At 43.1% G+C, this 13,518-nt stretch overlaps 1 protein-coding gene across 1 annotated transcript in view; it reads left to right on the forward strand.

The window, feature by feature from the left end:
- The window catches only part of LOC144818189 (versican core protein-like), a 181,417-nt gene that overhangs the window by 50,950 nt on the left and 116,949 nt on the right, over window positions 1–13,518 (forward strand). Inside the window, exons 4-5 of the mRNA XM_078675329.1 lie at window positions 1,887–2,061; window positions 3,119–3,246. Of these exons, the coding sequence (XP_078531455.1) occupies window positions 1,887–2,061; window positions 3,119–3,246 (303 nt within the window). The remainder of the gene's footprint in view (window positions 1–1,886; window positions 2,062–3,118; window positions 3,247–13,518) is intronic.

Raw genomic sequence — 13,518 nt, forward strand, 5'->3', positions numbered from 1 at the left:
GGGTGGTGCAAATGTCAATTATATTCCTGTTAGTTTACAAACGATGGAATGTGATTTAGTTATATATTTAATTTTCCCTATTCCGTCGTCTGTCGACATCCTCCCGCCCCAACGCGCTTACCTGCACCGGCCATTGCTGTATTCTGCCACTCTCGTGAGTGGCAAGTTATTGCAGGGCAAGCTGTCTAATGTGAACATACATCAGCGGTCCAGCCCCCTTATCAAATCAGAAAATGCCGCTTTCAAATGGAAAGTCGCTTAAACAGCAGCAAATCTCAAACTTACAGCCCATTCTGTAATGCTGAAGTATTGCCCTTCTAAACAAATTGTATTGTGTTAGTATTTGCTGTCACTGTGTTTTGTGTAAGAAATGTCCACAATGAAACAGTGTCTCGCAACAACTATAGGAAAGTACTGCAAGTGTCTAAGAAGAACAGTGATTGACTGATAAGATTGACACGTGGGGTAGTTAACATGTTGTCTGGATTCCATTTGTTACCTGATGGTCAGCAGTCTGAGCCCCTGGTGACATCTTTTCAAACCTCGCCATATTAGTACTATTATGTTTGAGAATTATAATACCAAGAGTTTGAGCAAAGGTAAAATCAAGACCCAGATTTTTTTAAAGTTGGTGGTGGACGTCTGCATGACCCAAAGCAACACAAAGTGGTGCAACGCAGTGCAAAGAGCAGAGAGGATCTACTTTCACTCGCAACATTTTTTTATGCAAAGAGTGGAGCCTTATGTAGCAGTACAAACACCTTTGCACCAACCCCATTTAATGTAAGGAACAGGCATGTGTATTCAGTGGAACATCACAAAAAACCACAGGTTTTGGCATAAAGTGTGATCTGCTAAATTAGCATGAGCTGACTTTGTCTTCATCCCAATGCCACATTAAACCAAGTGCAAGCAGGAGGGCAAGCATTACATTGCATGCAATACCTATGTGCAACATGTGATTTATATTTAAGCACACATCTGACCCATTTGGGGTTCTGAACACTAACTGAGGTATACCTTGGGTATAAATACTATGCTAGATACTGCTGGCTCACCATTTCTGCATAGTTCAAGATGGACCATCATAAAGAACAGACATTTTTAGATCAAGCAATGCGGATAATATCATCAGTGGCTGACTCTTACTAAGGGCCTAATTATGAGTTTGGCGTTCCTGGAGTCAGCGCCCGCTCCTGGACTGCCAAACTCACTCATATGTCACCCGCCAGACTAAGAGTAATCTTGTGGACTGGTGAGGCGGTCCTTTGGCATTCCCACTGCGGTGCCAATTAAAAAGGCACCGCAATGGGAACACCAACGCCTGTTCCTGTACGGCATGGACTGTAGAGTCCATGCCGTGCAGGAAAGGGGGTGACTTCATATAGGGGAGCATAACATGTGCCCGCTTGCCCTGAGGCAATAGGAGGAGGACCTGTATGGCCCCCTTTTTTCCTCACCACCACAGTTTTCATGGCAGCCTCACTGCCATTAAAACTCTGGCATGAGGAGACCCATGGCGGTCGGCCCACTGGTGCAGCGGACCATGACCGCCATCGCAACTCCACTGCGAGGTTGGTGGTCAGATGGACTGACAAACTCGTAATTAGTCACTAAATCTGGTGCTGTGCTATTTTTTGCCCTTTCTGCCATGCAGCCCTGGGATTTTCCACATAGAGGTCTGTTACACTGTTATTAATACATTTGTAATTACTATTCTACTCCAAGCTTAGCTTAGTGCTAATCATGATAGTTTTGAAAACTTTTAATACCACTGAGCAGTAATACTTATTGGTCACCATATAATGCGTATTACAAGGAATTCTTCAGTGTCTATAGAAACGTTTTTGATTCAGTCCTTCACGATAATTTGTGCTTTTTTACAGGTGTTGTGTTCCATTATCGTGCATCCACCGACAGGTACACACTGAATTTTGACAATGCTAAGCAGGCCTGCAAGGACAATGGAGCAGCCATAGCCACCCCTGAACAGATGAGGGCAGCATTCGAGGACGGCTTTGAGCAGTGTGATGCAGGATGGCTCGCGGACCAAAGCGTTAGGTGAGACATATAGATTGCATCATCATAGTTTGCTTCAAAGGCAGAGTAAAAAATTGTTATTTTGTGCGTTGCACCTATGGTCTATGTATTTTATGTTGCTCATTATTAATATATGTTTTTATTTGTACACGTTTATTTGTTAATGCTTGTATTTTTGGGGGGTAAATCCCACACATTCATCAAAGGAAAGAATGACCAGGAGCGTTGTTTATATCTCATAATCAGACTTTTACAGCCTTCATACTCCAGCCTGGTTTTTATTATTTTACTTTTTATTTTTTTATTACTTTTGTTTTCAATGGCTCAGCAACTGCTAAGTGCTACAAGGAAACTTGCTTTCTTTTTTGCCACTAATATTTATATTTTACCGATCCAAAATGACTATATGCCCTGTTTTAAATGTAGAAATACACAGCGGCCATCTGGGAATTTAACCATTCCAAATCACAGTTTTATGTTTACCAAGTGCACCCATGTATCACAACACTAGCGCACAAAATGTGCTTTGTGACCCATCTGCTTCAATTTTTTTTATTTTTTTATTTTACCATTTCAATATGGCTAATGTCTGTTTTGGATTCCTGAAGGTGAAAGCATTGGTAAAGGTAATAGGCTGGCACTAGCATGTTAACAACGAGACTGATATGCTTGGCTAGTTCTTTTTATGAAGTTAGGAGGAGTGTGAGGGTTGTTGAAAAGGGTACAATATCGGAATGACCTCACATTAGTGTCCTTATGACTAGGTGTATCACTGCTTATGTTTGGTGGCACAGCTCTTCCTTACTATCTCATGATCGTCATATTTGAGGCCACAAATATTACAACTAGATGCAGCAGCATATTTTGTGGTGGCAACTTCTGAAGACAAGCTTACAGGGAGTAGTTCAAGTTCACAAAAGCGAATGTAGCTAATAAATATCACATTCTTGAAGTATCTCGTTTAACAGGTTACCCTTTATATGTGTGTGTTTTAAATAATGCAAACTGCTTGTGATTGAGATCTAAATGTATATTATAGTATATTATTCTAAAATATAGAATTGACAATCCTTTTCAGATATCCAATCAAAAACCCTCGGGCAAGATGCTGGGGTGACAAAATGGGAAAGGAAGGAATTAGGACATATGGAATACGCTACCCCAATGAAACATATGATGTGTACTGCTTTGTGGATAACCTGCAAGGTAAGCCGAGCGAGGTGTTGCTAAGCTCTACTCAAGATGGCACACTGTGAGAGTCCGGAAGGACGAGGATTTAAAATAGGCACGTTTTGCATAGGATGTATCCTGATAAAGCTGCATAAAAAAACAGCAGTGGTTTCAGCTGAACCCATGGTTATGTGGTATGGCAGGCTTTCATTAGAGCAGAGGATGGAGGTGGCAGGGTTTGCAAACAGCCAATCATTTGAGTAGACTCTATAGTTAGACTCAGCTACCATCAGTGGAAAGCAACTTGGAAATAGACCTTCAACTAACTGTTCGATTGTCAGAAAAAGAAAGAGACCAAGGGTTTGCTCAACACAATTGTTAGAAAACAACATTTGTGCTTCACTTTTTGTTTCTGACTGTGTGAGGTTATTTTTAATGCTATTCATAGCTTTATTTAGCATAAACCACTACTTAAATACATGCACTTTCCAACCTTCCCAAGCACCGCATACCAGCCTGCATAAATTCCTTAATCAAATGAGAGAGAGTTCAATGTAAAATTAGCAATCCAGAGATTGCACAGAGCCTATGAAACAGCCTTAACTTAAAAACTCTACAAAAAAGATATTTAAATGCCTCTAAAAGGGCAACACGCATGGCTAAATGCATGTCTGTTCAGGCACTTTCTGCCATTATTTATCTGTGCTCCATGTATAAATTAACTTTTCACAAAAACAGGGTTACATTGTTTGACTCTTGTTGAGAGCTTTACTTTATAGTTTCTTACTACATAGACAGAATATACCTGCTGCATAACTTTCACCATTAAAATATTACTTTCAAATGTATCTAAGATGTATGAGCTGTCACCCACAGTTTACAGGTATGGAGTTATGTAGGCATATATTTACGTTGCACCCACCTATCTAGTTTTAGATTTTGTTACACTGATAAACAGAGTTCAACTCATAAACAAATAAGAGAAACATATTTAGCATATTGTACACGAGTCAGTAGGAATACTAGTCACTTTACATCCTACTACGATTGAGAAAACAATGTATCGGGGGGGGCAACTCCATGTTTACCTCTGTTCCCAGGGTGATACTGGAACAACAAAGTAGCAATGGTCCGGTAATACTGAAAACACGTTTCTAAGACTCGGGTGCCAAGAAAAAAAAAAATCGCAATTACAATAAAACAAGTAACAAATTTACATGTAAGGACATGTATTTTAGGAAGACAAAATGCAATTTTAAATGGGAAAGCTTCCCAACAATGGTGGTTGTGGCATCAAGCACTTCAAACAGTCAGATTTTATTGTGAAAAGTGCAATGTGAGAAATGCAATGGTCACAAATATAATGTTATGTTCCAAGACATGCACTGGTGTTCAAGGTAAATAAGTCCTTGGTTTAGGTATGGCCAAGCACGAGAGAATGTCGATGTTTGGACATGTAGGACAATTTGATACAGGTCTTCTTCAGGACAAGAAAGACCAAGTAGCATTAATTGAAATTCAAAATCAAACTTCATTGTTCTGTATGTAGAAGGCACTGACCACTAGCAGCTCTCATGAAATAAATGAGACGAGCTGCAGTCCCTACAAAAGAGAAATAGCTGTTGTTTGGATGAATGTGGATAATTAATGTTTCAGTAGAAACGTTTGCATAGAAATTTGTGAAGTTTGAACTTGAACTTGAGAGGTTGCTACCTGTTCTTTCTTGTCCTGAAGAAGACCTGTGTCAAACTGTCCTGAGGGTCAAAACGTTGACATTCTCGTATGCATGCCCACAATTAACTCATGGACTTATTACCCTTGTACAACAGTAGATGTCTCAAAATATAAAAAATATATATTTGAGACCTTTGCATTTCACATATGTGCACTTCTTTTACTTCTTTTCACAATATCACCTGATCACTTGCACTGCGTCGACCCCAGGAGGACTATTGTTGGGAATTAATTTGTATTTGTGATTATACTATGCCCCTATAAAATGCATGTACTTACATGTGAATTTGTTACTTGTTTTATTCAAATTGTGTTGTAAGTTTTTTTGTTGCTCTCCCTTCCTCTCCCCCTAGATTCAGTAAAGTGTTTTAGTAAACTCAAAGGAACCGTTGTTTCTTTGGTTTACTAGATTGGGAAAAGGCAAACTTATCCATATAATTATGGACAATTTTAGACTTCAGCACGAAGGCTGTCGCAGCAGTGGATGGCACTTTTTATGGACTAATGTAATGATAATTGTGGTTTGTGTGTTGATGGCATTGTTTAATCTTTGAAAGTGCTGCACTGGTTTGATGGTTACTCTTCTGTGGCATGGATTATCTTCTTTGCAGCTTGCCACTGGCACTACTCAAGCACTCAAACTTTACTTGCGACATAGGTTCTTTTCAATATTCGCTGTAATTTAATGCTGGTGGTTTTTTGGTCACGGCCACCCTGTTCTTACAGACATGAAATCAGTTATTATACTCCCAGCCATGAGCAGTTCTGTATACCGGGAACCAGAAGCCTAGAAATTAAATATTGACAGATCCCTCAATCAGCTCACTAGAGTTTTTTTTCCCACCGCAGTATGTTTCTATGTTTTTTGACTGTCTTGTGTCTCAAAGATAATTAGTCTCAGCATTTAGAGCATAACAAACGTTAAAGCTTTTCTAACTTGCTTGATGAGAAATTAAGTAACAAGCTTAAGCTGTGTGACTTTATAAGGAAATTTCATAAGAAAAATCCTGGCAACGGAATTAATCCATAAAGGATCCAAATGTGTGTTTTGCTGCCCAGTATTTCCTTGGCAGCTTTACGGCAACAAATGATTTATGTTGGGAATTATTGTTTTCCCATTCTTTTAACATCATCACATTCTTAAATATAAATGTATTTTCACTCTTCTGTATTATTAATGTGGTTCAATGAAACTACACAAACTGCATATTGTTATTATCTATTTTAGATTTCAAAAATTAAACCAGTCATAAAAAATGTCAACTAACATTTATTTCACTGGCATTTCATAACAGACATGTTTGCTGAATGTGAGTAGCAACACTCCATTCAGTGCAGTTAAGGGTAGACAAATAAGAAAAGGCAAATTATGGAGAGGGTTGCTAATATTTCCAGAGACTCCAGGCAAATTTAGGAAACATCTTGAGGTGGCAAAGGTGTACACCCATATCGTGCAGTAAATCAGTGGTCACCGTGGAGGAGGGAGAATGAAGCATAACCTTAAATGCCTCCGCAAATGAAAGGCCTTCCTGAGTTTGGGTTTTTGTCCAAAGTAAAGGTTTTTTTTTTAATTTATTTTTTTATTTTGTGTGATATTTAGTTTAAGGACAAGGGGCCAGATGTAGGAGCCTAAATACCGGTCGGTAATGGCTGATTTCGGCCGTTACCGACCGGTATTTAAGAATTGGCATGTAGGGGCATTTATTTAACAGATTCGGTAAATTTACCGAATCGGTAAATTTACCGATTCTGTAAAATACCGAATCGGTAATTTTACCGATTCGGTAAATCCAAATGTAGGTGGGACTCTTCAGACTCCCAAAGGCCATACAGATTCGGTATTTTACCACTCAATTCAAATGGGTGGTAAAATACCGAATCCAGGTGTCCATGCACATGTGTGCATGCACACCTATGCCATGTGACAGACAGACATGCCCTTAGGGCATGTCTGTGTGCCACATGGCACACATGCCTGTATTTGGGGTGCTAGAGGGTGTCAAAGTGACACCCCCTGCACCCTGGCAGGAATCGGGATTTACCGATTCGGTAATTACCGAATCGGTATTTCCCATTGATTCCTATGGGCTTCACAGCCTATAGGAATCAATAGGAAATACCGATTCGGTATTTACCGAATCGGTAAATACCGAATATTAAAGATTCGGTATTTCAATTTCTAGAAATACCTACATCTCCCCCCTTCATATTTACCGATTCATAAATACCGAATCGGTAAAATTCGGTATTTATGAATCGGTAAATACGAATTACCTACATCTAGCCCAAGGTGTTGTTGTTTCTTCCTCAATGTTACAAGCACTATGTAGTACTTTTCATAATGGGAGGCATGGTATCTGCAAATAATAATGGTGTTTTTCTTACCCCCTATTACAATCAATGACCATCTGAAGTTGTATCAGCCTCGGCATTCTTCTGCTTCCTAGCAAATAAAGGCATCACATTATCTTATGTGAATATAGGGAGGGCTGCAGGCCTTTTCTGAGACTTCACCCACAGCTTGTCTGCTATTTTATTCTTGGTTATGATTCTCACCTATAATTTGAACTTCGCTCTTGTTCTCCATGGCCCCAAGGCAATTCCCTCAGCAGCATGGCAGTGCTTGTTGACATGGATGGCACTTCAGTAGACGTGAGATCAAGCACCCTGTGATCCCTGATAACAACAAAGGGTTGATCCCTTGCCCCACTCACAGGCATTCAGTAGCCTCCTACAGGCCCTGAGTGTGTGGGAGACAAGCAAGGATTGAAAACTACAAAGAGTACTTAGGTCTCCCAGATGCAGAAAAAAATGATGCGTGCGCAGTGCGGACAGCCGTGGGCCATCCGACGCAGACGCCCACCGTGACGTCGTACGGCCGGGGCTGTCCGACGCATGGAAAGGTTAACATAAATTCTAGTACATCATAATCACCTAAGCATAACTAGGCTGTTCCTGTCCTCCTTATGGGAGGAGTCCCCTTTTCCCTCTCCCATTCGTTCCTACTGGGAGGTCACTAATGTCAGCGAAATCTTGAACAGGAGGCCCGGCTGCCCTTAGTATACCTACCGCGGGGCACCCCTTACACCCAGGTTTGTCACCCCCCAAGGGCCAGTGCTAGGTTATGCCCAACTGCGTCTGGACGGGTGGCTGCTAGGTAAAGGACTGAGTCAGCAACCGCCCAGAAACCCCCTGCGCCCCTGCCACCTCCTTCTGACCTGGTGGCACCACCCCATGGAGGGTCCATGAATGCCAATATCAAATGTGGTAAAACTGGATGGCGAAAAAGAGCCTAATTGTCCCCCAATCTTTATCTCAACTGTCAACATAAATACGACAATTTACAAAAAGGAAGCAAAACTGTTAGTCACACAAGATAGAAAATTACTTTTACAGCAAACCACAAGAGAGCAAACCTGATTGAATTCAAAATCTAATTCATGACCAAACACAAATACATATATTAACATGCTCATCACTCTAAGCAGCAACAATTCCCTCATAAAAAACACCTTAGAACAATCCTATTTTTTTGGCATGGTGGGTGAGAAAAACTCAACAACGTGCGCAGCTCCCAGGGAGGTTTTAACCGGTTCCAGGAGGAAAAGAAAAGGCTGGTGGCGGGGGCCCCAACACCTCCACTGGTTCAACTGGCAAAAGTGCAGAGGAGTCCAGTGGCCATGCAGCGGGGAAAAGTTTGACGGCGACCCTGTCCTGGAGCAGGCAGGAAACAGAGACTTGCCTACCCCAGTGCAGCCGCTTACATAATGGCCGGTTCCCAACTGCTGCCCCGTAAGCACTTACGTGCTTCCCTGCAGCAGGCGCGGTGACCAATCCGCACCGACCACACCCGGAAGGATGGGGTGGCCCTGCCCACGTTCCCCCCGCTGGACCCCGGCTCCCCGCCATATATCCCCCCATGGAGCGGAGAACCTCTGTTAGTGCCCTTGTTAACAAACACAGGCAGTGGCGACCCGTGCAGGTAAGCGAGGTGGGGGCGGTGGGGTGGAAATGACAAAAGACAGATTAGGGAAAATAAAATAAATGAATAAAACCACTTACCTTGCGCTCGACACATCGGCGATGTGACGAACGCTAGGTAAGTGGTTTTATTTATTTTATTTTCCCTAATCCGTTGTTTGTCACTTTCAACCTCCCACCCCACTGCGCTTACCTGCACGGGCCACGACTGAACACAGGCCAGGGACTGCAGCTGCTAGTCCCAGCTACATCTAATTGCTCACCACTGAGTAGTGAAATTCAGTCGGGTTTTCAGAATAACCAACATAGGTCCACATGATTTTCACTGAAATCCATCATATGTAAATTCGCCTCATTAACATTTTTTGTGCCTATTCTGAAACACTGAGTGGATGTTGCTTTTTGGTGGGCCTCTGTATGAAGCCCTAGTCAGCAGCTTCCGCAGACCTGCACTCTCCTGCTGCCATGGGACTGCAGCTGTGATCCTGAGCACATTCTTTTGGTTACTTCACCATGGTTGAATAGAATATGAGCTTTTATGTCTCTTGGGCTCCATGGGGGAGTTAGTATATTCCTCTGTGGAGTGTGTCCGCAACATTATGCGAATGCTGAAGATGGCATGTTCAACAAAAGAACATTCTGTCACATCATCAGATAATATTCACAGAAAATATTTTACTAGTTGAAATATTAATTGACTGATTAACGGAGGGAGGTATGGTCGTTATTCCACAAGTACAGTTGCCATTCTAAGATATCCCACGAATATAGCATATCCACCTCCTTATTTTCATTAAACGTGTTGAGACAATGACGATTCACTAAAGGAATGATTGCAACTGCTGAAGCCCCAATGGAGGGTTTTACCTGGCACCGTAGTACCCAGAGCGGGTCGCCATAACGCCCCCTCGTGCTCGCTCGCGCCCGTGGTGACTAGTTCCGTGAACTCTGACCTGCGCCGCAACGCACGTGGCAGCCGAGCACGCCACGGCAGCCACGAAGGCCGCGCTCGTGCTCGGCCTCGTTTCCGCGCTCGCGGCCAGCCGCTGAGGCCTATCTCTTGACTCATGATAGACGCGGTCAAGATTATATTGTCCAGAAGGAGTGTCACCGAGAAGGAAACGCACGCAAGGCTTACAGACGAGTGAGACTGAGCAGGCGCTGGGAAGTCCGCTGATAAGCCTCGGGGCGCAGAGCTCGCACGGCGGCGCTTTTCAATCGCCCTTTGTCTGAGAGGAAAGAGCCCGGTGTCTCAGACTCGTCTGCGGTTTTTGGCTGTAATAAAAAAACGAACATTTAAATGGCCAGGTGGTGGATTTTTTTTTCCTCCTTGGCAATGCATGCCACACACATGGGGAACACCGCACCGTTCTCAGAGCACCGGACAGACTAGGGCCGGGAACCACTCTGAGGGAGAAATCAAAGGCGTTGCCAAGAATAACACCCAGTGGATTATTGTCGTAACCTGAGCGGGGTCATGTTTTCCACTCTCGCACTTACTGGTCAGGCCGTCTCCTGCAAGCCCAAGCCTCAGGGTTTGGCTGGCCGCTTTTGCTGACTTACACCTCGGCGCTGGAGGGCTCCAGCTGACTAAACACACGAACGTGTAGCGCAACCTGCCAACTCCCCCTCTTGAATCTGTTCTTCATTCTTTCGACATCTACGGATACGTCACTCGATATAATACCTCTCGGGGCCATGGTTTCTCTTTGGTGTCCGAAGGTGCAAAGACGTACGATGCTCTACTAGGAAACCTTGGACGTTTCGGAAACTATAATTAATTCAAGCGCACGCCTTGCCTTCTGCGGGACACTCTCCCCGTGACTGCTGGTGATGCTATTAATAGAAACCCCATGTCATGATGGGCATCGCATAGCAGCATACCTATTGTTTAAAGTACGAGAGCATTTATTGAGATGATTTGGACAGCTTACGGGAGAGCTACATACACTATCTTTTTGGGACCACCCATAAAAGGAGATTTAAACTACTACTATTGATAACAAGTTTAACTCTTGGCATCCCTCTACAGACGAACGCTGCAATAATAAACAGCAATAAGGAGAGGGTGGAAGACTGACTGTCAGCACCTACTTGCAAAGTAGATGCCAGACCAGTTTGAGTAAAAGCTTCAAGATGTATTAGCTGTCCGGTGCAGCTTCGAGTAACTCTCTCTCTCTCTCACTCTTTTCTCTTGCTCTCTCTTGCATCCAGTTTTTCTTTCTTCCACTTACTCATTTTAATTCTCTTTATCTGTCTATGTTTTCCTTCCCCTTTCCGTTTTCCTTTTACTTTCCCTTTCCTTTCCCTCACACTTTCCCTTTTACTTTTACTTTCACATTCCATTTCCTTCTCTTCTCTTCTCTTCTCTTCTCTTCTCTTCTCTTCTCTTCTCCCTCTCCCTCTCCCTCTCCCTCTCCCTCTCCCTCTCCCTCTCCCTTTCCCCTCCCCTCCCCTCCCATCTCTTTTTCCCCATCCCTCTTTCGTTTGTGAGTTTTCACACTGTCACTCGTTCCATTTTTCCTTCTCTTCTGGTCTTATGCTTGTCCTCTATTTTTGCCCACATTCCATCTGTTACCCGTCGACTGGCTGGTGCAATAATAGAGTGTGCGGGGACCTGCCCAGGACATGTACATGCAGCAGCTCCCACTATCAGCTGGGGCCGCTGCAGGCTGGAATGGTGGGGCTGCGGGGCGGCTGGGGGGGATTTTGAGAGACAACCATCAGCAAAAATTAATTATTTCTTTAATTCTTCTTTATGGCCGTCTCTTGAAATCCCCCCCCCTCCCAAAGCCGGCCTCACTGCTCTTACCTGCAGTAGCCTCGGCTGCCCTCTAGTACCACCTATCAGCTTTTTCCACCTCCTAAGCCTGTGGCATTTCCTCTCCCGCTTCTATTTAGCCATGCTGACCAGCGCCAACTCCCACTGGAAGCAGCTCTCAGTTCCTTGTGCCCATTGGTCCTAACGTCTTATTTGATCTGCTTATTCCCAGTCGTTTCTTTTTGGCATGTCACCTAGCACTAGCTTCCTCTGGCAGACACCCTCAACTCTTCTGTTGGTTCTATGTGGTGTCTCCTTTCTTCTGTGTCTATTGAGATTCGTGTACCACATCTGATATCATTGGCAACAACTTCCAATCCTTCTGTCCCCTGTTCATAGAGTTTTCTCTCATCGTCCTCTCCTCAGCCATTCCTCTATTTCTCGTCCGTCTGGCATTGGATCCCAGCCCCAGAAGATACAACCTTTTCCAGTGCTTTTCTGTGGTGTCTCCTCTCTTCACCTTTGCCTTGAACTCCTCTCCTGTGCTTTCAGCCTAGATCTGCACTACATTCTTCTGTTTTCTGTTTCACCTATGGTTTCCATTTTATGTGCAGATGACGTAACACAAGCAGCATGATAGATGTGATTGGGTTGTCAAGAGCACTGCTGTGCTAACTTATTGGAAATTATCTAATCTTCAATTCACATAGACACTTGGCACGGAATCAAAAGGCACAGACAATGTTATTCTCGTCAGATATTGCTTGGTCTGCTCTCTCCCGGAAGCACATACTAAAGAAAGGAATCAAACAAACATTATAGGGAGATTAATTTCAAGCTGAACGGATGGCTGAAAAACCCACTATTTCATAGTTTATCAGATCACCAGAACCACTCAGTGAAACCGGAGGGCCTTAATGCATGATTATGTATTTCAATTAATTTGCTCACTTTTGAGTTCATCTTCACAGGCACATGTTAAGCTTTGGGGACACCCAACAAGCACATTGTGGGTGGAGAAATTACATTTGTCAGACTGAAGGATGTCAACATGATATCCAGACACTAAAATCACATATTGAAACAAAATCATATTGTACGAAGGTGTGTCTTACATTTTCTGAAACTGATGGAGACTCAAGATCTGTTTGACGCAAGTGTATTCAGGTTTTGCCAACACAATTTCAAAACTAGTGTTGAGTGATAGGAGACGTGATAGGAACCTGAGGACTGGAGGTCATAGTGGTGATTAAAATATGGGCGGGCATGTGATTTCAATTCAAGCCTTGAATCCAAGCATGGCTTGTGCTGGGAATATCACAAGTTGCACAGCCAGACAAGAATGGGTTTCCATTGTAAAGAGAGAGCCACACTTCCACATCTAATCTGAATAAATGTAAGCTTCTCACTATTCCATGGAGGGCTTCTGAATCCAGAACTTCCCCACACCTAGAACATGCTATCACAAAGCTGTGCGTCCATGAGGTCCATGATGCAAAGTTCTGAAGTGACAGAAGAGCACCAAACTCGTAGAGCCCTTCACGGTGATAAAACCTGTTGACAATAGTCAAAAATATAAAACGATGTCACTAAATTGTGAACCTTGGATGCTGGAGGAATCTGAAAACCAAGCAATGTGTACATATTCTTATTACAGTTATAGGCATTCACATCATCACACTCTAGCATGATTTCCATCTTCTCATACGTTTGTGAGACAGAGAGACTTCTAAATGTACTGAACAAAGTTCAGAGCAATGAGAAATTTACTGAGCAAGCGGAATGACAGTACCAACTCACTGGGTACCAAGAAGGGTGCTAAATTATCCATA

Source organism: Lissotriton helveticus, chromosome 2_1, assembly GCF_964261635.1.
Source record: "Lissotriton helveticus chromosome 2_1, aLisHel1.1, whole genome shotgun sequence".
Classification (NCBI taxonomy): domain Eukaryota; kingdom Metazoa; phylum Chordata; class Amphibia; order Caudata; family Salamandridae; genus Lissotriton; species Lissotriton helveticus.